Genomic DNA, 23,785 nt, shown 5'->3' with positions numbered 1-23,785 from the left:
TTGAAGGGTATTATGCTAAGTGAAATAAGTCAGAGAAAGACAGATGCTGTATGTTATCATTTATAGGTGGAATCTTAAAAAATAAAACAAACTAGTGAGTATAACAAAAAAGAAATAGACTCACGGATATAGAAAACAAACTAGTGGTTACCAGTGGGGAAAGGGGAGTGGGGAGGGGCAATTTAGGGGTAGGGGATTAAGAGGTACAAACTACTATGTAGAAAATAAATATGGTACAAGGACATATTGTACAGCACAGGGAATACAGCCAATATTTTACAATAACCACAAATGGAGTATAATCTTTAAAAACTGTGAATCACTGTTGTATACCTGAAACATATATAATATTGTAAATCAACTATACTTCATTTAAAAAAATAAATAAAAATAAAAGTTTTTTAACTACACTAAGATACCATCTCCCACCAGTCGGGTTGATAAAAATCTCGTATGACATCATATTCTGTTGAAAATCTGGTGGGAAGGCAAGACAATAAAACCCCTATGGTTAAGAATTTGACAACATCTAGCAAAATTTCCAGAAATCGCGGAAGATGTCAAAGACTACAAGAGTCACGTCAAATGGACATAGAAGCCAACTTGAAGAGGCTCCTACTAGCCAAAGATGGGACAATCCAACTACCGGTAAGAACAATTACAGTCAATTGAAACACATTAAATAAGTTTACATCCACAATTCATTATGATACTTAAAAAAATAAACCTTTATTGATCACACTTGTAAATCAACTCATTCTTTGGAAAATGGGTAATAAAAGGAAAAAGCATTTATTCTGCTTTTCCTATACAAACTGATGAAGGGAAGTTGATGAGGGAAAGTCTCTATACATTAAAGAGTTAAGGATATTAACTCTTTGTTTACGAATAACTTGCAAATATTTTTTCTACTTTGTCATTTGTCTTTTTTCTTATGGTAATTTTTTGCCATGCAAAAGATTTTTTAATTTTTTATGTAATAAAATTGATCAATTTTTTGTATTGCTTCTGGGTTTTAAGTCATTGTTAGAAAGGTTTTCCCTACTCCAAAAAATATAGAGGAATTCACCCATTTAAAACAAATACTTGTATGGTTTAATTTTTTATATTTAAATCTCTGATCTGTTTAGAATTTCTTCTGGAGTACAAGTGTCTACTGCTCTTGGAGCGCCTTTCAATCCATTTACCATTTAAATTGCCCATCCTGGGGCTTTCCTGGTGGCGCAGTGGTTAAGAATCTGGCTGCCAATGCAGGGCACATGGGTTCGAGCCCTGGTCCGGGAAGATCCCGCATGCCACGGAGCAACTAAGCCTGTGCGCCACAACAACTGAGCCTGCGCTCTAGAGCCCATGAGCCACAACTACTGAGCCCACATGCTACAACTACTGAAGCCCTCACGCCTAGAGCCCGTACTTTGCAACAAGAGAAGGCACCGCAATGAGAAGCCTGCGCACCGCAACGAAGAGTAGCCCCCACTGGCCGCAACTAGAGAAAGCCCACACGAAGCAACAAAGACCCAACACAGCCAAAAATTTATTTATTTATTTATAAAAATAAAATAAGTTGCCCATCCCCCCCATAATTCAGCCCAGGAGATAGGGACACTTAGGTTCTTCACAGAAACTCCTAAGTTCTGTCATCTATGTCCCAGCAATAACCATTTGGCTTCCATTCTCCTCCCTTCCCCCAGCTGGTCACATTTTCATCTCCTTTTGAATGGGAAATAAATTGTGTCATCCTGCCTTTTAAAACTTCAGCTCTCTGGACTTTGGCTCTTGATATTTAAAACCAAACATTTTTAATGTAAAGCCTCAGCTTTTAAGATTTTTGTTCATGCCAGGCAAGTTCAGGTTTCATCAGAAATCCAATGGACGTTTTTGTTCTAGCTCCATCCATCTGCCCCCTGAGAACAGTGTAATAAAAGCTCTCGGTGTACTCTGAATGTGAATGAGAAGGAAAGAGAAAAGGAAGTTTGGGGATGGGAAGCAGGGACTCAAATTCTGAATACCTGAATTATTATATTTATCACTAGAACACCTTTGGCCCCTCCCTTCTCATGCTCAAGTCTGGCTCCATCCTGTTCCCTCTGAGGTTCTATCTCTAATCCCCTCTCCTCCAAGTCAAGACACGCACCACTTTCAGAACATTGCTGACAACCTGCCTCCTCCAGGGAGCCCTCCCTGACTACACTACCCATCCTGGTCACTCCTTCACATCAGCAGCCCTCCCCACAGTTTTGGCGTGTCCAGACAGGGCTTCTCTGCAAAACCATCTCGGGCCTCTGGACTTCTGAGGCAGGCTGCAAGGTGCCCTGTTTGCCTGCGGGCCCCTAAGCCAGATGAGAGAAATAGAAAAGAAGAAGGCTTTGGGACTGACAGGCTCTCTGAACATAGCAATATGAGAAGACTTAAGAAAAAGGAAGGAGAGAGCTAGGCTACTCCAATTTGTGGTGGGGAAAAGTGTTACTGTACCAAACTTGGGTTCACTCGCCCTGCACAATGAAGCCGATATACTGACACCGGGTTGTGGTGAAGGAAAGTGCAGTGTTTATTGCAGGGCGCCAAGCTAGAAGTTCAGCTTGGAACTCCCCATGGGTTTCAGGAAGGCAATTTTAAAGGCCAGGTGAGGGAGGGGGTTCCAAGGTGTGTGATCAGCTCATGTACAATTCTCTGATTGGTTGATGGTGAGGTAACAGGGCAGAGCCACAGGGGTTAACAGTAGGCCTGGGGGCTACATGCTCAGGGTCATCAAGTAGTTAATTCCTTCCATTTGGTGGTGATCTTAGCATCTGTAAAAACAACTCAGGATATGTGCATCAGATACTATATATCTAGGTGCTTCAAGAGAGGAGATAAAGCAAAGGGTAGGAGGGAGAGGTCTGTCCAGGGAAGGCCCCGTAGAGTCCTGCTTGGTTACAAAAGGAGTTGGAAAGGAATAAGAAACCTGAGAGATGGAAGGCTGTCCCTAGCCTGTTGCTCAAACCCTCCTCCTGTCCAATCTCTCACATGCTCATAATTTTACTGTTTTTATTTTCTATCTTGATTTTTAAAAACATACATTCCTGTATAGCAAATGGAACCATGTTTATGTGACCCAGTTTTTATAGCTCTTTTCACGTACTTTTGACACTTCCATCATAGCATCAACTATTATAACTCTGAGTTCTTTTGGGAAATTGAAAATGAATGCACTGTGAACTCAGGGAGCATGCACATGTGCTCTCCTGCATCTCCCCAGAGGGAATGCTCAGTAAGTGCTATCAGCTCATCAACTCACTAAATGCCAGCAAGAGATATTTGGATTCAGCAGAATGAAGAACTTCAGAAATTGGCTAGGAACTAGGGCAAAATATGGAATTATTCCTTGGAGATCTTTTTAAAAGAGGATAGCCTTCTCACTAAAATGAGTTTGGCATCATTCTCCTCCACTGTCCACTCATTTCCCCTTTCCTCAGGCCAAAGACTGTCAAGGACGTGGACGACTGCTGCTAAGTTTCCCTTAAAGCCCTAGAAAAGAGGCCCCATGCTTGAGGTCCGTTTGCCATTTCCAATAATCCTATAATAGCAACACTTTGAGAAACCAGCTGTACACCTTGGGATGTGCTCAGCTGCTCCCCCACAGATTAGACCCTGAATCAGCCATTTAGAGCCCCAGGTTCCCAGACCCACCTGGTGATCCTTTCTAGATGATCCCGGCCAAGGTTAGAAAAAGACCTTTCTAGGCCCAGGAGAATGAGTAGAGGACCCTGGAGTTAGCAACCAAGAGTTAATATTCCAAGAGAGGAACTTTCGGAAGCACTTAAAGAGGAACATGCTGTGGTCACACCGGCCATCATAAAAGATTTAGCAGCGGGTAACTTCTTTCCTCACATATTTTGTAGTTTGGGGAGTGTGTGTGTGTGTGTGTGTGTGTGTGTGTGTGTAAATTTAATGAAAAGCTTAGGATATAGAGTTAGGTTTACCCACTTAATAGTTTCATGGTTTTAAATAAAACATTTAGTATATTCTCTGTTTTCATGTCTGATTCAAAACAATGGTGTTGGTGGTAATAATGCTTAATAATAATATAAACAATAATACTAGCTCTACCTACCTCACGGTGCCATTAAATTAGGCAGGAGAATCACTTCTGTAGATGTAAAGCACTATAAAGATGTAAAATATTATTATTGCAATTTCTGACACGCTATTAGAATATTTTTCTTGGAATTGAACTTAAATCGGTCCCATTTCCATCAATAATGTACTCTGAAAGCACAAAAACAAGCCTAATTCTTCTTCCATATGACAGTCCTTTAAGTACTGGGAAATTGTTCCAATGCTATTCCCAAGGCTTCTCCTTTCCAAGTTAAAGATTCTTAGTATTCTGTTTCCCCAGTCACATGTCACATGGTACCATAGGACTTAACTGGGCTTTTATTAAGTTTCCTTTGGCCTCTCCACATCTCCGGATTGCTACAATGGAGGCTGAGGAATAGTGCACGCCCCAGGTAACTTTGGCGCCCCAGGTAACTCTGGTGCTTCCGTGAGGCAAGCAGGCTCCGTCAGCAATGTGTGCCCAATGCCAGGCTACTGTCCTACCCGTGGGACACCACACAGCCCTAGACCAGCTTTGGCCCTCAGTTGCTCCTTCTTGCTGTACTTCAATTAGAAGGAGCCTTGAGCAACACAAAAACCAAAAGGGTGTGAAAAAACTACACCCCAAGCTTGAACACCAATGAGATCTCACTTTAGCCTAAAGAAATCCTATGAATTATAATGAGAGAAGAATCATTTCCATATTAGATTTCTATAGCTTCTTTCCTCTAAAATGCTCAGGGCACGTACTGGGAAATTTTCATGCATTAACGTATGATTTCTTCAGTGCTACAGGGCGCAGCTTCTCAGGGCTTGGCGAAGGCCATTTCACTCACTCAGGCTGAGTTCTCCCTCCCTTGAAATGCAACCATTTCTTGTCTATTGCACACCCAGGGTGCCCTGTGGTACAGAGCATGGGTGGAGAAAGCCAAGCTGCAGCAGAAACACAGATGGAACCTCTAGAGACAATCCAATCCACTCCTCACCCCCCAAAAATGATAACAAATGAACTTATTTACAAAACAGAAACAGAGTCACAGACTTAGAGAACAAACTTATGGTTACCAGGGGTAAGGGTTGTGTGGGGAGGGATAGACTGGGAGTTTGGAATTGACATGTACACCCTGCTATATTTAAAATAGATAACCGTTCTGGCCGGTCAGAATGGCCATTATCAAAAAATCTAGAAACAAATGCTAGAAAGGGTGTGGTGAAAAGGAAACCCTCCTGCACTGCTGGTGGGGCTGTAAATTGATACAACTACTATGGAAAACAATATGGAGGTTCCTTAAAAAACTAAAAATAGAACTACCATATGACCCACTACTGGGCATACACCCTGAGAAAACCATAATTCAAAAAGAGTCATACAAAAAAAACAAAAACAAAAATACATCGGGCTTCCCTGGTGGCGCAGTGGTTGAGAGTCCACCTGCCGATGCAGGGGACACGGGTTCGTGCCCCGGTCTGGGAGGATCCCACATGCCGCAGAGTGGCTGGGCCCGTGAGCCATGGCCGCTGAGCCTGCGCGTCTGGAGCCTGTGCTCTGCAATGGGAGAGGCCACAACAGTGAGAGGCCCGCGTACCGCAAGAAACAAAAAAACAAAACAAAAAAACAAAAACAAAAAGAGTCAGATACCACAATGTTCATTGCAGCTCTATTTACAATAGCCAGAATGTGGAAGCAACCTAAGTGTCCATCGACAGATGAGTGGATAAAGAAGATGTAGCACATATATACAGTGGAATATTACTCAGCCATAAAAAGGAATAAAATTGAGTTATTTGTAGTGAGGTGGATGGACCTAGAGTCTGTCCTACAGAGTGAAGTAAGTCAGAAAGAGAAAAACAAATACCGTATGCTAACACATATATATGGAATCTAAAAAAAATGGTACTGATGAACCTAGTTGCAGGGCAGGAATAAAGAGGCAGACATAGAAAATGGACTTGAGGACATGGGGTGGGGAGGCGAAGCTGGGGCGAAGTGAGAGTAGCATCGACATAGATACACTACTGAATGTAAAATAGTTGGCTGGTGGGAAGCAGCAGCAGAGCACAGGGAGATCGGCTCGGTGCTTTGTGATGACCTAGAGGGATGGGATAGGGAGGATGGGAAGGAGGCTTAAAAGGTAGGGGATATGGGACATGTGTATGCATATGGCTGATTCTCTTTGCTGTGAAACAGAAACTAACAATATTGTGAAGCAATTATACTCCAATAAAGATCTATTAAAAATAAATAAATAAATAAAATAGATAACCAACAAGGACCTACTGTATAGCACAGGGAACTCTGCTCAATATCCTGTAACAACATAAACAGGAAAAGAATTTGAAAAAGGATAGATACACGTATAGGGAAAGGAAGGAAGGGAGGGAAGAGAAGAGAAATCGTGACCCTGAGAAATGACTTCCTCAAAGTCACAGCTACTTAGGGACAGCATTAGGCACTTTATTTTACTTCCTCTCATCTGAAAAACGCAAGAAAATGAGGTAAGGCTGCACAACACCCCCGAGAAAGAGAGAACTGGGAGCAACAGGAAATTTCCTCACAGCTGTCTTAGCTTTTACCATAAAAACCTGTAAGTTTCCCAAAGAAGAACAGCCATAATGACTAGGTGAGTACATGGGCCAGCTGAAGGCAGGATCAAATCGCCCGGGTTAGCTCTGTCAGTCATGATTTAAAAGGGTGGGACAAACAGTGCTCAGTGTTTCACAGTTGTTATGTATCAAGGAGAAAACTAATTTGAGAGGCACGAGGGGAAGATAATGGGGCAACAGAGATGAAGAAGCTGAATCAAGAGAGGAAAAGTTAAGACTGAGCATTTGAGAACGCTGCGCAGCACAGCCTCCCATAAGGACCCTGGGCGCTTTATTGCAGACAATCTTTGTTTTGGCAGGAAAATGAGCTTGCCATGCTGCTGCTGCTGCCGTTGCTGCTGCTTTAGTTTTCGTGATGATTTACAGGACATATGTATATACACACACACACAAAGATAATGTTCAAACACTCCTACAGTCATGAAAGTCTTCCCTGAAAGCCTGTTCTATCTTTTTACATTAATACTCAAAGCAGTTAAATCATGGCGTGCTCCCATTACCTGTCAGGTTTTGTTATTTTAAAAATACAACAACAGGGTTTTGGATTCTATTCTTTGGTCTACATGCAGCCTTTCAAAGGTGGTTTCCTCGGTTGCCCCAAACATGAACTTTCATCCAGGCGGTAAAAACAGCCTCACTTTGAGATGGCTTGCTTTTGCTTGAGAAGGCTCTCCTTCAAGGGATGCCACACTCTCTGCCCTTTACGGGAAGAGGAAAAGAAAAGGATCAAAGGGATGTAGTGTGCAAGGTCGCCATCACGCTGCAACCCACACAAAAGCCAGCACTTGATAATGGCTCTAGCTGCCCCCCTCTAGGCTACTTTTCCTTTTGGACACTTAGGGACTTACTAGGCATGTATAGCTTCTTGGAAAACTTTCTGTTGGTTGTGCTAGAAGAAACAACCCAAATCACGAGGGGGTGAGTAGTGTATTGTTGACTTTGAGTAGACTCATGTCATCAACAGTAGAATCCCCAAAACTCACTGTAACAAACAGATCCAAAGAGACCTCAAAGGTGATCCCCAATGCTGGGCCAGAACAGACCTCAAGGTGTCCTATACCTACCCCAATGGCCAGAATTTTCAAATGATATAAGCCACCTGAAGGATTTTTTATAAAGAAAAGACATGACATTCACTGATTAATGTTCATAATGAAGAGTCCACAACATCTCTAGAAAAAAACTAGCCAACATCATGTCCTTTACAAAAAGATCTACTTTGACAAATTGGTATTTATCCTTAATGCTTGAGTAAGCACCTTCATTACACAAGGGTGCTGAGCTAGGTGCCATGGGGGACACAAATAAGGATAAGCCAATCCTTACCTCAGGACTGTTACAATTTATTGGAGATAGAAGACAGGTCCATGTGAAAAGAGAACCACCAAAGGCAGTGAAAGAGGGCTGCATTAATGTCAAGTGAGTGAAAGCATCAGCAGCAAACTCTAGGCAACTCACCTGTACTGGTGATAAGGCCCTATATTCTAGAGACCAGGAAAGTCCTCACAAGCCAAAGGGGGAGAAAACAACTGTGACTATCAGAAAATATCAAATACAGCTTCAGAGCTACTGTAAGCTCTGTCTCCTATTATTCACAACAGACCTATATTCATTTCACCCACCACCCCAGGGGCTAATTACGCCCCCCTCCAGATGCAAAAGAGAGGTTGTCCAAGATCAGCCTCCTGCCTTGGGAAGTACAGACAGGTAGAAGGACCAGGGCACCAGAGGCCATTCTCCCTGCTGGAGGGCTGCATCAATCTGGTGGTGCTGTTTCAAATGTTTGCCAAGAGCAACAGAAGGTGTTTTCCCTCTTGGAATTTTTTCTCTTCCTCCCTCCACCCTGCCTCTAAAGGTAGCTCAAATATGACTCATAATTGGGGCATCTGGTAGTCACCCTCTTTACCCACTTATCCAAAGTCCCCTGGGTTCCTATAAGCTCAACCTCTCACCATTCAGAAGGCACTGAGGTATGATGGGATTCATCACAGAGTACAGAATCATAGAAGTGAAAAATCTTAGGGTCTTTCAGATATTGGAATCCTTCCACAACATTTCCCCCAGATGTGCATCAAACCTATGTGTATCAGCAAACTTACTACCCACAATGGGCAAGCTAGCCCATACTGGAACTGTTCTAACTGACTTTTCTCCCCTACCTGAATTTCCCTGATACTTCTTTGAGTTGCTCCTAATCCCATCTCTTAGGTTCACCCAGATCCAGTCTAATTCCTGTTCCACAAGACAGCCCATCAGATATTTGAAACCTCTCAGATCCTTTTGAGACCTTTTTTCCACTAGATCAACATAGAGACTTCCTTCAACCATTCCAGATATCACCTGGTTTCAAACTCTTTCATTTTCTTATTTAATTTCTTAAGACTATAAGAGATCAATTTGCCTATTTCTCTCTTTAAACTTAGCCCCTAAAAAGGAATAAAACACTCTAGACATAAACTGGCCAATAAAAGTAAAATGGAAAGTCTTTATTTTAGATTCTTAGATACTCTAATTTATATAAACTAAGACTGCATTCAACTCTAAGTTGTGGTCACATGGCATGGCATGTGCCTATTGTAGACTAAAATCCTTTAGCTGCAAGTGCTTCCCACCTGTGGGTGAAATCATTGATTATGCCTCCCTCACACAGCTGGGTGTTATCCCCAAAACTATGTAAGAAACTGACATCTTTCATGCTCTTTCCACTCCTTCTATTTGACCCCCAACTATAGATTTAAATGACTGTTTCAACAATCTAGGCAAAGAAACCTTTCCTCCCAAGAAATCTCCCTGGGAAGATGTCAACATGGAGTTCTGAGATATAAAAACAAAAGATTCAGCAGCTTCAGAGGACCCCAAAACTGTTCCTGATTTCCAGTGTCCCTAAACAAATCAGAAAGCCCTAAGGAGAGGCCCTGAGATGTGAGTGAACCTTTCCCGTAGCCAAGGGAGAAGGGAGGGGACCTGCATTCAACCAGCCATTTAGTTCAGTCCCTTCTTTTTTGTTTTTTGGGTTTTTTTTTTTTAACATCTTTATTGGAGGATAATTGCTTCACAATGGTGTGTTAGTTTCTGCTGTGTAACAAAGTGAATCACTATACATATACATATATCCCCATATCCCCTCCCTCTTGCATCTCCCTCCCACACTCCCTATCCCACCCCTCTAGGTGGTCACAAAGCACTGAGCTGATCTCCCTGTGCTATACAGCTGCTTCGCACTAGCTATCTTTTTTACATTTGTTAGTATATATGTCCATGCCACTCTCTCACTTCGTCAGCTTACCTTCCCCCTCCCCGTGTCCTCAAGTCCATTCTCTACATCTGCGTCTTTATTCCTGTCCTGCCCCTAGGTTCTTCAGAACCATTTTTTTCTTTTTTTTGATTCCATATATATGTGTTATCATACGGTATTTTTCTCTTTCTGACTTACCTCACCCTGCAGGACAGACTCTAGATCCATCCACCTCACTACAAATAACTCAATTTCGTTTCTTTTTATGGCTGAGTAATATTCCATTGTATATATGTGCCACAACTTCTTTATCCATTCATCTGTCAATGGACACAGGTTGCTTCCACGTCCTGGCTATTGTAAATAGTGCGGCAATGAACATTGTGGTACATGACTGTTTTTGAATTACGGTTTTCTCAGGGTATATTCCCAGTAGTGGGATTGCTGGGTCGTATGATAGTTCTATTTTTAGTTTTTTAAGGAACCTCCATACTGTTCTCCATAGTGGCTGTATCAATTTACATTCCCAGCAACAGTGCAAGAGGGTTGCCTTTTCTCCACATCCTCTCCAGCATTATTGTTTGTATACTTTTTGACGATGGCCATTCTGACCGGTGTGAGGTGATACCTCACTGTAGTTTTGACTTGCATTTCTCTAATGATTAGTGATGTTGAGCATCCTTTCATGTGTTTGTTGGCAATCTGTATATCTTCTCTGGAGAAATGTCTACTTAGGTCTTCTGCCCATTTTTGGATTGGGTTGTTTGTTTTTTTGTTATTGAGCTGCATGAGCTGCTTGTATATTTGGAGATTAATCCTTTGTCAGTTGCTTCATTTGCAAATATTTTCTTGCATTCTGAGGGTTGTCTTTTCATCTTGTCTATGGTTTCCTTTGCTGTGCAAAAGCTTTAAGTTTCATTAGGTCCCATTTGATTATTTTTGTTTTTATTTCCATTTCTCTATGCGGTGGGTCAAAAGGATCTTGCTGTGATTTATGTCAGAGTGTTCTGCCTATGTTTTCCTCTGAGAGTTTGATAGTTTCTGGCCTTACATTTAGGTCTCTAATCCATTTTGAGTTTACTTTTGGGTATGGTGTTAGGGAGTGTTCTAATTTCATTCTTTTACATGTACCTGTCCAGTTTTCCCAGCACCACTTATTGAAGAGGCTGTCTTTTCTCCATTGTATATTCTTGCCTCCTTTATCAAAGATAAGGTGACCATATGTGCGTGGATTTATCTCTGGGCTTTCTATCCTGTTCCAGTGATCTATATTTCTGTTTTTGTGCCAGTACCATACTGCCTTATTTAGTTCAGTCCCATCTGATCACTAGATTGTAAGACACTGAAGATATGGACAGGTTAAGCATCATAAGATATTGACTGAACAAGTGAATGAACAAATGCTGAAGTTTTGTGTAATGGTTACAGTCTTAAAATTTTATTACAGGTTTTTGTGGTGACGATCTATTTTATGGCTTATTTAAAAAATAAAATGTAAGCATAAAACTTATTTTAAAAGCTCTTTAGTGTCAAAAGTAAATTAAAAATTAAGCTCACATGAAAGTGGAAGAAAAAGAAGGGGACAGAATACATAGGACAAAATCTTCCATCACTTTGCTGCAGGCGAACCTCCCATAACTCTCTCTCTTCGATTGTTGTTGCATCAAGGCCTCGTACAGGCCTTAAAGATTTCTATTATTTGGGGTCCTCCTTTTATCCAGTCATATTTCCCAAATATGACTTCTACCGTGGTTGGGTCAGCCTGAACTCCTATGATGGTTGCCAGGAGATTTCTGTAGCCCGAAGGAACCTCCACCTCTTCTTCACCATATCTTTCAAGAAAAACACTCATAAAACCTCCTCTGAAAGTCTTCCCTGGCTAGTGCCATCCCACACTGACTATCCTGTTTCTTTCTCTAAAGCATATGGACAATGTGTAAGACAGTATGTTGGTTATCTTCTGACTAAAGAAGGTATAAGAATTCACTTTAAAAGAGTAATACCAAAATAATGATTTATTATTATGATTATATTTTAACTTATATGTTTGTCTCCCTTCCCCAGGGGGTTCATAAGCTCCCTAAGGGTAAGAGCAGTAGTCTTTATTTTGTATTCCTTAAAAATGCTAGATAACAACAGTTAAATAAAATAGATGCTAGATGACTAAATGAATGAATAATGCATTTCAGCTTATGAGTCTTTGAAGACTTCTTCACTGCTAGAGTTGTCTGAGGCTCTAGTGCTGAGATAATGATAAGCTTGGTCACAACCAACTAAGCAAATGACTAGTGACAAATTCTGCTGACCCCCAACCCTGAAAGAACTCATCAGCTGGTGACCATAATAATCATTGAATAACCTGCTGTCCCTGTCACCCTCCTACATTTAGTCCTCTATACTTCAACACCTAAATCACCATTTCATCATGTCAACTCCCTGCTCAAAAACCTGGATGTAAGGACTCCCTATTGCATGCAATAATTCTCAATCTGCATAGTACTAATAGAATAGAAGGTGCGAGTTTTGTCACTTAAATCCTAAAACACATCTTAGCAGAGCGGCTACCACATAATTTGGAAAATTTTATTGTGAGTAATGAGACATATTTCTGAGGAATGTGTGCCACGGACCAAATTGTATCCCCCCAAATTCATATGCTGAAACCCCAACCCCCAATGCGATGGTATTTGGAAATGGGGCCTTTGGGAGACAATTAGGTTTAGGTGAGATCATGAGGGTGAGGCCCTCATGATGGGATTAGTGCCCTTATAAAGAGAGACACTAGAGGTCTCTCTCTCTCTCTCTCTCTCTCTCTCTCTCTCTCTCTCTCTCTCTCCCTCACATTTGAGGACACAGTAAAAAGGAGGCCATCTGCAAGACAGCTCTCAACAGAACCCAACCATTGTGGCACCCTGATAATGGACTTCCAGCCTCCAGAAATGAGAAAAATAAATTTCTATTGTTTAAGCATCTAGTCTATGGTATTTTGTTATGGTAGCCCAAGCCAACTAAGACAACATATATGACCCATATTAACTGTATGAAGGCACACACAATACACACATACACCTTATTACACAAACTCAAATACACACTGATAAATACTGTTCTAGACTTCAGTTCCACCCATGAATAAATAACTGCTATGGAAATTGCTCTCCTGACTTAAAATATATTAAAGATAAAATATATTAAGATAAAATATATTAAGCAACTATTTTCAGATATTGGACTATAAGCAATGCAAGATTATGACCCTTGAAAAAAGGGAGTTAAATATAATAAGTTTTATATTCATCCTGACTATCCACCTGCAAGGAAATTCCAAATTGCAGCACAAGGAGGGGGGAATCCAAACAAAGCTTGCTGGTCTTGCCAAGTTGAGGAGACAGAGATTGAAATTTGAGAAGCCCAAAGAAGCTAGAAGTTGCAGAGTAGAATACTGAAAATAAGGGAGCTATATGAAGGTAGAGCTCCAGGAATTTGCATAGGGGTTCCCTCAAACCTTTGCCTGAATACTAACCTGTACACACATAGGGTCAAGTTCCAACATGCCAGGAAAGAACAATTAGCAGAGAGCTGTAAGCCAAGAAATTCCCAGAGCTCAAACAGATCTGAAAATCATTTGAGTTTGCATCAGCCAGAGTGGACAGATCTCACTTAATTCAGGAATCATTCAGTAAAGTCACTAGAAGGTTCATAGCTTAGCAATGCGGCAAATAGACCCTACTACATTGGAGCTGTAGACCTGCCCTGAAAAACCTTCAAAACAAACCTCAAGAGGATCAATCTGATCTTCAAGCAACTTAACTGCCTGCCAAAACAAAACCATCACTCTTTAAAGAAATACAACAAAATCAAGCACTCAACAAAGAAAATTCACACTGCTCAGTTTCCAAAGAAAATAACTATTCGAAATGCAAAAGCAGAATATTGTGACTCAAAACCATGAAGAAAATCAGTCAATGGACACAGATCTAGAAATGACAGATTTGATGGGGAATTTTCAGACAAGGATGTAACACAACAATTATAAATGTTACAACTATGTATAAGTATTTAAAAGAAAACATGAACATATGAAGAGAGGAATGGAACATATAAGTAAAAATAACATAGTTCATCTGGAGATTAAAATGCATTATTTGAAATGAAAAGTTCACTGAATGGCATTAAGAGCAGATTAAATACTGCAAAAGAAAATATCAATGGACTTGAAGACATAACAGTTGAAACTATCCTAATGAAGTACAAAAAGAAGAAAAAAATAAGACAAAATACCCATACCTCAGTAACCAGTAGGACAATATCACACTGTCTAACGTATGTGTAGTTAGAACTCCAGAAAGGAGGAGGGGAAGAATAAAAACAAATTTGAATATATAAATGGCTGAATGTTTTCAAAATTTTGTAAAAATTATAAATCTACAGATAAAGACACTGAATAAATGGTTTAAGCATATAGTCGAAGCAGTCTAAACACACCAGAGAACCGTCATAATCTATCTCTCAAAACCAGTGACAAGGAGAATATCTTTTCAAAAAGCCATAGAGAAAAAAAAAAAGCCATATGGAGGAACAAAGGTAAGATTTATGCAGACTTCTTTATTTTTTTTAAGTTTTTTTGATGTGGACAATTTTTAAAGTCTTTATTGAATTTGTTACAGTATTGCTTCTATTTTATGTTTTGGTTTTTTGGCCACGAGGCACATGGGATCTTAGCTCCCTGACCAGGGATCGAACCCGCACCCCCTGCATTGGAAGGTGAAGTCTTAACCACTGGACTGCCAGGGAAGTCCCTATGCAGACTTCTTATCAGAAACAATGCAAGCCAGATGACAATAAAATGACATTTTTAAAGTGCCAGCCTAGAATTTTAAATCCAGGGAAAATGAAATTTTAAAATGAAGTGAAAGTAAGTATTTTTCAGACAAAGCCTGAGAAAATTTGTTGCCAGAGACCTTCAGTCCAAGAAATGTAAATCCAATTATTCAGGAAGAAGGAAAATAATACCAGATAGAAACTTGAAGCTACCCCAAGGAATGAAGAAAGTTGAAAATAATAAGTATAAGGATAAAATGTAAAAATCATTTTTCACATATTTTTAAGATAACTATTTTAAAAACTCACATGAATGTATTGTGGAGTTTATAATATATGTTGAAGTAAATATATGACAACAATAACATGGAGGACAGGAAGGGAAACACAGAAGTATATTATTCTAAAGTTCTTGTATTATACATGAAGAAGTATAATATTATTTAAAGGTAGACTATGTTAAGTTAAAGATGCATATTGTAAACCCTAGTGCAAACACCCACACACATATATACATACACACAAGAGGTATAGCTAGTAAGCCAATAGTGGGGAGAAAAGAGAATACCACAAAATATTCAATTAAAAAAAGGTAGAGAAAGAGGAAAATATGAAAAAAGAACAGAGTAAAGAAAATATAAAGAGAAAACAAAGAGAAAAATGTAGATTTAAACCCAACTATATAAATAATTACATTAAATGCAAGTGATCTAAATTGTCCAATTAAAAGGCAGAGGTTGTCAGACTGAATAAAAAAGCATAAGCCGGGACTTCCCTGGTGACACTGTGGTTAAGAATACACCTGCAGGGGACACAGGTTCGAGCCCTGGTCCAGGAAGATCCCACATGCCACAGAGCAACTAAGCCTGTGAGCCACAACTACTGAGCCCGCATGCCACAACTACTGAAGCCCGTGCGCCTAGAGCCCATGCTCTGCAACAAGGGAAGCCACCGCAATGAGAAGCCCACATACCACAATGAAGAGTAGCCCCTGCTTGCTGCAACTAAAGAAATCCTGTGCACAGCAACAAAGACCCAATGCAGCAAAGAAAAATAAAATAATTTTTAAAAATTAAAAATAAGAGTTTCTAGGAAAAAAAAAGCATAACCCAAGAGCATACGCCATCTAGAAGAAAGCAACATTAAATATAAAATCAAAGATAAGTTAAAACTAAAATGATGTTAAAAAGATATATGATGCAAATACTAACAAAAAGAAAACTGGAGTGCCTATGTCAATATCACAAGGAATATAGCCAAGGATAAAGACCCACGTTTCATAATGATAAAAGGGTCACTTTCTCAAGGAAACATAATAGTCCCAATTCCTAAAAGCAGAGTTTTACAATACAGGAAGCAAAACACGAACTGAAAGGAAAAAGTGAACACATAATTTATAGGTAGACATTTCAACATATGTTTCTCAATTGTCTTAATTTGAGAAATTAAGAAATTTGACAAACTTCTCAATTTGTCTTAATTGACAAAATAAGTAGACTAAAAATATTCAATAAAAATAACAGAGGACTTGACCAACACTTGAACCAACTTGAAATAACTGACATTTATAGAACATTCCACTCCACTCAGTAGCATGTACTCAGAGAACTTATAATGTTCTCTGACTACGAAATAATGAATAAATCAACAATAAAAAAATTAATTGGTAAATATCAAAATGTATTAAAATCAAACAAAACGCTTGAAAATAATCCATCGATCAAATAAAAATCATAACAGTTTTTTAAATATCTTGAAATGAATGACAATGCAAACACATATATAAATATACGGCATGCAACTAAAACAGTGCTAATTGGGAAATTCCTAGTTTTAAATACTTATATTAGAGAAGAAGAAAGGTATAAAATAAATTATCTAAACTTTCACCTTAAGGAGCTAGAAAAAGAGCAAATTTAAACTAAGAAGGAAAAAAAGGAAATAATAAAAATAAAAGCAGAAACCGATGGCATAGAAAATGGATAAAAATAGAGAAAAATCAATGAAAAGATGATTGTTTTAAAAGATCATTAGCAGTAGCATCAATTACCATGAAATATTCAGGGAGAATTTAAACAAAATATGTGCAAAACCTGTACACTGAAAAATACAACACTTTTTATTTTTATTTTTTATTTTTATTTTTTTTTTGCGGTACGTGGGCCTCTCACTGCTGTGGCCTCTCCCGTTGTGGAGCACAGGCTCCGGACGCGCAGGCTCAGCGGCCATGGCTCACGGGCCCAGCCGCTCCACGGCATGTGGGATCTTCCCGGACCTGGGCACGAACCCGTGTCCCCTGCATCGGCAGGCGGCCTCTCAACCACTGCGCCACCAGGGAAGCCCAAACTTTTTATTTTTAAGAAGGAATAAAAACATTTTATCTGTGTATTAAGAATCACACACACGTTACCTTTACAGTTCAATTTACTATATAGAAATCATTTGGGTTTTATAGTTTCAGTTAAATTCTGAACTGAGATTACAATATTGTTTTTTTAAAAAAAAAAGTTGTTACATTAATTCAGTATTTTAAGCATACCAAATTGAAATACATAAGTTCAAACTTCAGATTTATGGCAGTCTTCAAATACAACGTAGATATTTCTTAAAGTTACCGTATCATTCACATGTCTTACTTGCAACTCTGAGCTGTTATACACAGAATAGCTCTCCTATAAATATGGCAAAATCAACATGCCATGAAGCTCAAAGTTGTATAGTCAGGCCAATGACTCAAAGTTGTACCATCTCTTAAAAGATTTGGCATTTCTGGACCAAAAAGCACAACAAGTAAAGAAGGTTAGGAACAATTCCTCCTCCTTATTACAGTTAAAAAAAGTTGCATGGGGCTTCCCTGGTGGCGCAGTGTTTGAGAGTCCGCCGGCCGATGCAGGGGATGCGGGTTCGTGCCCCGGTCCGGGAAGATCCCACATGCCGCAGAGCGGCTGGGCCTGTGAGCCATGGCTGCTGAGCCTGCGCGTCCGGAGCCTGTGCTCCGCAACGGGAGAGGCCACAACAGCGAGAGGCCCGCTTACCACAAAAAAAAAAAAAAAAAAAAAGTTGCATGGTAGCTTGGAATTTTGCATAAAACCCCACATTACACCTTGGAAAAGTCCAAGGGTAATTAGAACAACAGATTGGGGTCCTTTTTTTTAAAATTAATAGAACCCACAAAATTCAAATGGGAATTAATCAAATCAAAAATATTAAGCACCTACTGGTTTAAGAGATTGAAATTTATTAGAGACTCATGATCAATTTCCTTCTACCTTGAAATCAAGGTGTAAAAACCAACTATTAAGTGCATTCCAAACTTCTCCTATTAGCACAGGTAGAATTTTCTGTCCATTGCCACCAAAGTGAAGTCACATTTCCTCTTGGTAGACAGAAATTCCACATCTGAACATAGAGTAAGTTAGGAAAAAATGACCCCTGTTGTTTATTACTATTGTGATTCTGAGATCTAGGATAACAAATATACTAGCAGTGAACAACGCAAATTCCTGGCAACAACTGTCAGGTTAGTGACTCTAACTCACTTCCCCCAATCACCATAAAATTTTAGTATGAAAAGAATTAAAACTACACTAAGCTGAACAAATAGGAAATAACAAGAAGCTAATAGCTAAAACAAAACAAACCCTAAGTTTGAAATCACTGCAACTGAGAAATTGAAAATAGGTGTGCTTCACCGCACCCTACCTCACAATTTTCACTTTAAATAATATTCCATGCAAAGGAGCATCAGGTTTCTGGATATAGATGTAGCCCTTCTTTAAGATTTAGTGAGCTGCAGAGTTTTCTGAAATTTTATTTCCCTCCCCCAAAGTTTATTCAAGGTACTTAACAGAATCTTCCTTTTCAGCCAAAAGATATGTGATTCAAAGATTTACTAAGGTACTCTATGCACTCTATCTGTACAGAAACAGCTATTAATTATTACAATTGGTTTATGCAGGATTAACATTTTCGGTGTTAAAATTGTTAAACATCATGCTTACTGCACATCAACTCTCCATAATGAATCTCAACTTCACAATGATTTACCAAACATTTTACTTAAATTACTAATTAAATAACTGAAAAATGTACTGAGCCAAACTAAACTTAAATGGGCTATAAAGGAAAATAACCTTCTAAATAGTCCATATACACATCTCTTTCGAAACTGCCTTTGCTAGCTAGCCCCTTTCCCAAAGTTTTAGCCTGAAAAAACAGTAAAATCTACACAAAATTTTATTGCAATCATACAAGGGTAACATTAGGTCAAATACAACAGATACTATGATGCAATTTTACGTTTATTAAACTACAGTTCAAAGCACAAATTTACACATTCTAAATACACTAAACATATCTAATGAAGTCACACTGGTCTTCCACTGACATTTGGTATATCTGGGTGAAAGACATTAACTTTACAAGACTTTTTAACACGAATCCTTAGTATAAAAACTGTGTCCTTGTATGTAAACATTTAAATGAGGAACCCAATTAATGGGCTTCCATCTCCACTAAGTCATCCTTTTTGTTGCATATTTTATTTTAAACGCTTAAGGGGTAGGGCAAACTGGTAAGTTTAAATGTGGATACATTCTCTTCATCTCAATTACCCCCAGAGAATTATAGATGAGAGCTAATTTTGTCTGGTCCCAAATAGCTATTACTAGTAGTTTTTGTTTCCAAGAGAATTAACCGAATAAGATTGTTCAAATTTTTTCCACACTGGAATGTAGACCGGACAAGCTTAACCTGCAACTTCAGATCTAAAAAAGCATTAATGCCTGCTAAAGCTTCAGTGGAAAAGCTGTCTTCTTGGCTCAACTGAATGCAAGAAGGCACAAAGAAGAAGTTCTTCATCATTGTGTCTGAAGTAATTCCAGAATCTTGCATCTCATACCAGTCACCATATGACATCATATAATAAATAGCTGGCCTCTGAAAATCATTAAAAGCAGATGGTTTGTGAAAGAATCTGCTCCCATGTTATCAAAGATAAGCCAATCTCCCACATTCAGCTCAGGAAGAAGACAGTTTTCCACAATTTGATCAAGCTCATCACAGGATGGACCCCAAAGGCTGCTTGTAAACAGAGGCTCATCTTCCTTGTATTTCTTGTGAAGCTCTGGAATGGTATTTAAGTCCTCAGACAGTTTACTTGCAAAAGAACCATAAACACCGTCGTTCATATAATACATGAAGGTTGGTTCATCACTTCCGGTTTTTCCTACTCCAGAGGAAAACTTATTTTCAACAACTTTCTTTGCAATGATATTAACTGCAAGTGTAAATGCAGAAGACACGTAGTAGCTTCCGGGTTCAGAAATTATCTTAGTGTCAGATCCTTCAGGAAAGTAGACATCCAACAAAGGGCTGATAACATGATTAACCTCTTCCAATCGAAATTCGGTTCCTGTGAAGCCAATGTCTAACATGTTCATTGCGAAGCCAAATTCTCCAGCCATTTCAAATACACATCGAGCATCAGATAGAGCATGTACATATACTTGAGATTCTTTGCAAGCACTTGAAACATGAAATTTAACCCCAATAATTTGGACATCAAGTTCCTTAGCACTTTCCAAAAGATGCCTACAGTTCTTCAGGGTAGTGTCAAACTTTGTTACCCTCTTCACCTCCAATATTATCTTCTGTTGCCATATGTAGTAAGACCTTGGCATTTGGGTGATCACGTGCAATTGTCTTCAATTTGACTTCATTGCCACATGTCATGATATTCACTCCAACTTTTGCTGCATACTTTATCTGAGACACTTGCTTGCAAGGACTTATGTAAATGATGTTTTCTGGAGATACACCCAATTCTTGCACTAAAGCCATTTCAGTTTTACTGGAACAAGCAAATCCAGTTCCAAGAGCTGCCCAAATGTCAAGTACAGCTGGAGTGGAGTTGCACTTTACCGTGTAGAATGGCTTTATCTGGGCCACTATGTTCTGCCACCCACTGTGTTTCTTCACAATCTTTCCAAGATCTCCCACAAAAAATGCATTTTTCCCTGTCAAGGTATGTTCATAAACATAGTTATCAGCAACATTTCCAAGGTTTGTTCCTTCAGCCAACGGGCCAACGGAGTAGTTTGCATCGTCAATAAGTCCTTTCATCTCAGCCGTATTCCACAAAGCCGAAAGTCATAAACCAGGAAAAACAAGAGACGGGCCACCAACCCTTACATCTGGGTCCTTAGAATATGCAACAAAATGGACAAGTTAGGAGATGGAACCCGCCTATCATCATCTAGGTTCCCAAGGTGGCTCAGCGTTGAAGTTGAACTGCTCTCTATACAGCACTTCTCCTAGGCCCTCTGGGTAGTTGTATACTTGGTCAGAAAGTTCGCCGTGAGATAACGGCCCAAAGAGTCGGGTAAAGCGTCTTCTCTTTTTAGGCGGAATTTTAAAAGAGGGATGTGGTTACCTTGAGCAGAAATACCCAAGGCGGCCTGGGCCATAGGTTTCGGGGACGACGTTGGGGGAAAAGCGCGGCACCGACACCCCCTGTGCAGCAGTGGTGGCGGCGGCCGAAGCAGAGAAACAGAACAACAGTGCGGGGAGAAGAAAGGCGAGGGCTGGGTGCGGAGAGGATTCAGCCTCGTCACACCGCAGAGCAGAGAGCGAGAAAGGATGAGAAAAGGCAGAGAAGGGGAAAAAACGAAACACTGCAACCGAGTGAGGAGCCACAGAGTGTGGGGAATACAAAACATTTTTGAGTAAATTAAAGTAGACCTAAAGAATTGGAAAGATATCCGATATTCATAGATTGGAATTAACATCTTAAAAATACTATTTTTAAGATGTTAATTCTGCTTAAATTGATATGTAGATCCAGATTGGGATTCTGATGAAAATGCCAGCAGGCTCTCTTGCAGAACTTGACAAGTTGACTTTAAAACTGATATGTAACTTCAGAGAAATTAAAATATCCAAAACAATTTTGAAAAAGAATTAGGTTGGAACACTTAAAGTAAGGGACTTCAAGACTCACTGTAAAGCTACAGTAATCAAGACTGTGGTTTGGATATAAGGATAATCATATAAACCAACAGAACTGAATTGAGGGTCCAGAAATAGGTCCATACTCACATGGGTCAGTTATCACTATTGACAGAAGTGTCAAGGGAATACAGTGGGGAAAAGAGTTGTTTCAACAAGCGCTACTGAAACAGCTGGATATCCATACAGAAAAGAATGAACCTCAACCCTTCCCTCACATCATATATACCAAAAACTAACTTGATATGGGTCATACACTTAAATGTAAGAGCTAAAACTATGAAACTTCTAGAGGAAAAGATAGAGGAGAAAATTTTTGTGACCTTGGGATAGGCAAAGATTTCTTAGAGAGGATACAAAAAAGCATGAACCATTAAAAAATAAACTGACCGTCATCAAAAATAAAAACTTCTGCTCTTCGAAAGACACCATCATAAAAATGAAAAGCCACACAAGAAAAAATTCATAATACATATGTGTGACAAAGGGCCAATATACAGAATATTTCAGGAATGTCTTCCGGCCAATAATGTCTTCCGACAAACAACCAATTTTTTAAATGGCAATACATTTGCACAGATACTTCACAAAATAAGATATAAAATCTCAAATACGTGAAAATATGTTTAAGAGCGTTTATCTCAAAGAAAATTTAATTTAAAACCACAATGAGATACCACTACACATCCATTAGAATGGCAAAAGTTTTAAAGACTGACTATATTAGACCAACTCTATTAGTTGTTAGGCTATGGAGCAACAGAAATTCTCATACATGGCTAGGGTTAGATAGAATGTTTCAACCACTTTGGAAATAGTTTGGCATTTCTTAAAAAGTTAAACATACACTTATCTTATGACCCAGCAGTATTACTCTTAGATATGTATCCAAGAAAAATGAGAACATATTTCCACAAAAAAGAGTTGTACATAAATGGCCATAGCAATTTTATTCATAATAGCTCAAAACTGGAAACAAGCTAAATGTTGTAACAAGAGGCAGATGGATCTGCAAATTTTGGTATATCCATAAAATGGAATACTGTTCAGCATTTTTTAAGAAACTCTATGCTATATACAAAGTGGATAAACCTCAAAAACATTATGATGAGCAAAAGAAGCCAGTCTCATAAGAACACTTACTAAAAAAAAAAAAAAAAAGAACACTTACTGTTTGATTTATATAAAATTCTGTAGGAGGCAAATTGATGCCATATCTTTTGCCTAGTATTATGAACGATAGGAGTGTTGATTGCAAAGGAATATGAGGGAATATTTCAGGGTTGTAGTCATGTTTTATATCTTGATTGTGGTGGTGTTTACATGTGTCAAAGTTCATCAGACTATACAGTTAAAATGGGTGCATTTTACTTTATGCAAATTATACTTCAGTAAAGTTATTTCGTTTCTTTTTCAAACAACTGGTCTAAAGAACAAACTCAGATTCTCTCAGACTAATATTCAGGACCCTCCACACTACTTGTCTACTCTTATTTCTCATACGCCTCAGATTCAATATTACCCTGAAATGCAAACAAGTTGGCTTTCAACCTCTCCTCCCCAAACAAGACTACTCCCCTCACTCCTGCTCTTAGCTTCCTGGGTCTACATATACCCTCTTCATTCTGCAGAGCCCAGACTTATGGCCACCGCTTTCACAAAGCCTTCCTCTAGCTTGCCCTGAGTTTTTTGATTCTTTGGCATTTATACCACTTATACCGTTTCCGTTGTTCATTATCCGTTTTGTGTGTGTTCCTCTCATCTCCCAAAAGGCAAACTGTCACCCTTTGATATACAGCCAATTCTGGTTATTCCTGCTGGTTACGTTCCATATAGTTGCTGTAAACACTGAATTAGCGAATACTGAAGCATTGGTCCTAGGGAAAATACAGGGTTAGATTTTTTCTTTTTTTTTTTTTTTTTTGCGGTACGCGGGCCTCTCACTGTTGTGGCCTCTCCCGTTGCGGAGCACAGGCTCCGGACGCGCAGGCTCAGCGGCCATGGCTCATGGGCCCAGTCGCTCCGCGGCATGTGGGATCT

The 23,785-nt window shown here is 39.3% G+C and overlaps 1 protein-coding gene across 1 annotated transcript in view; it reads right to left on the bottom strand.

Annotated features, from left to right (window-relative positions):
• The window catches only part of LOC309820656 (antizyme inhibitor 1-like), a gene marked incomplete at both ends in the record, with an annotated part of 140,105 nt that extends 119,687 nt beyond the window's left edge, over window positions 1–20,418 (bottom strand). The window contains 2 exon segments of the mRNA XM_082651562.1: window positions 19,490–19,710; window positions 19,713–20,418. Coding sequence (XP_082507688.1) covers window positions 19,490–19,710; window positions 19,713–20,418 — 927 coding nt within the window.
• Between the last annotated feature and the right edge of the window lie 3,367 nt (window positions 20,419–23,785).

This window comes from Grampus griseus (genome assembly GCF_964374135.1).
Source record: "Grampus griseus genome assembly, chromosome: 1".
In the NCBI taxonomy this organism is placed as follows: domain Eukaryota; kingdom Metazoa; phylum Chordata; class Mammalia; order Artiodactyla; family Delphinidae; genus Grampus; species Grampus griseus.
Note: the sequence above shows the minus strand (reverse complement) of the source record. Positions and strands in the feature narration are given on the sequence as shown.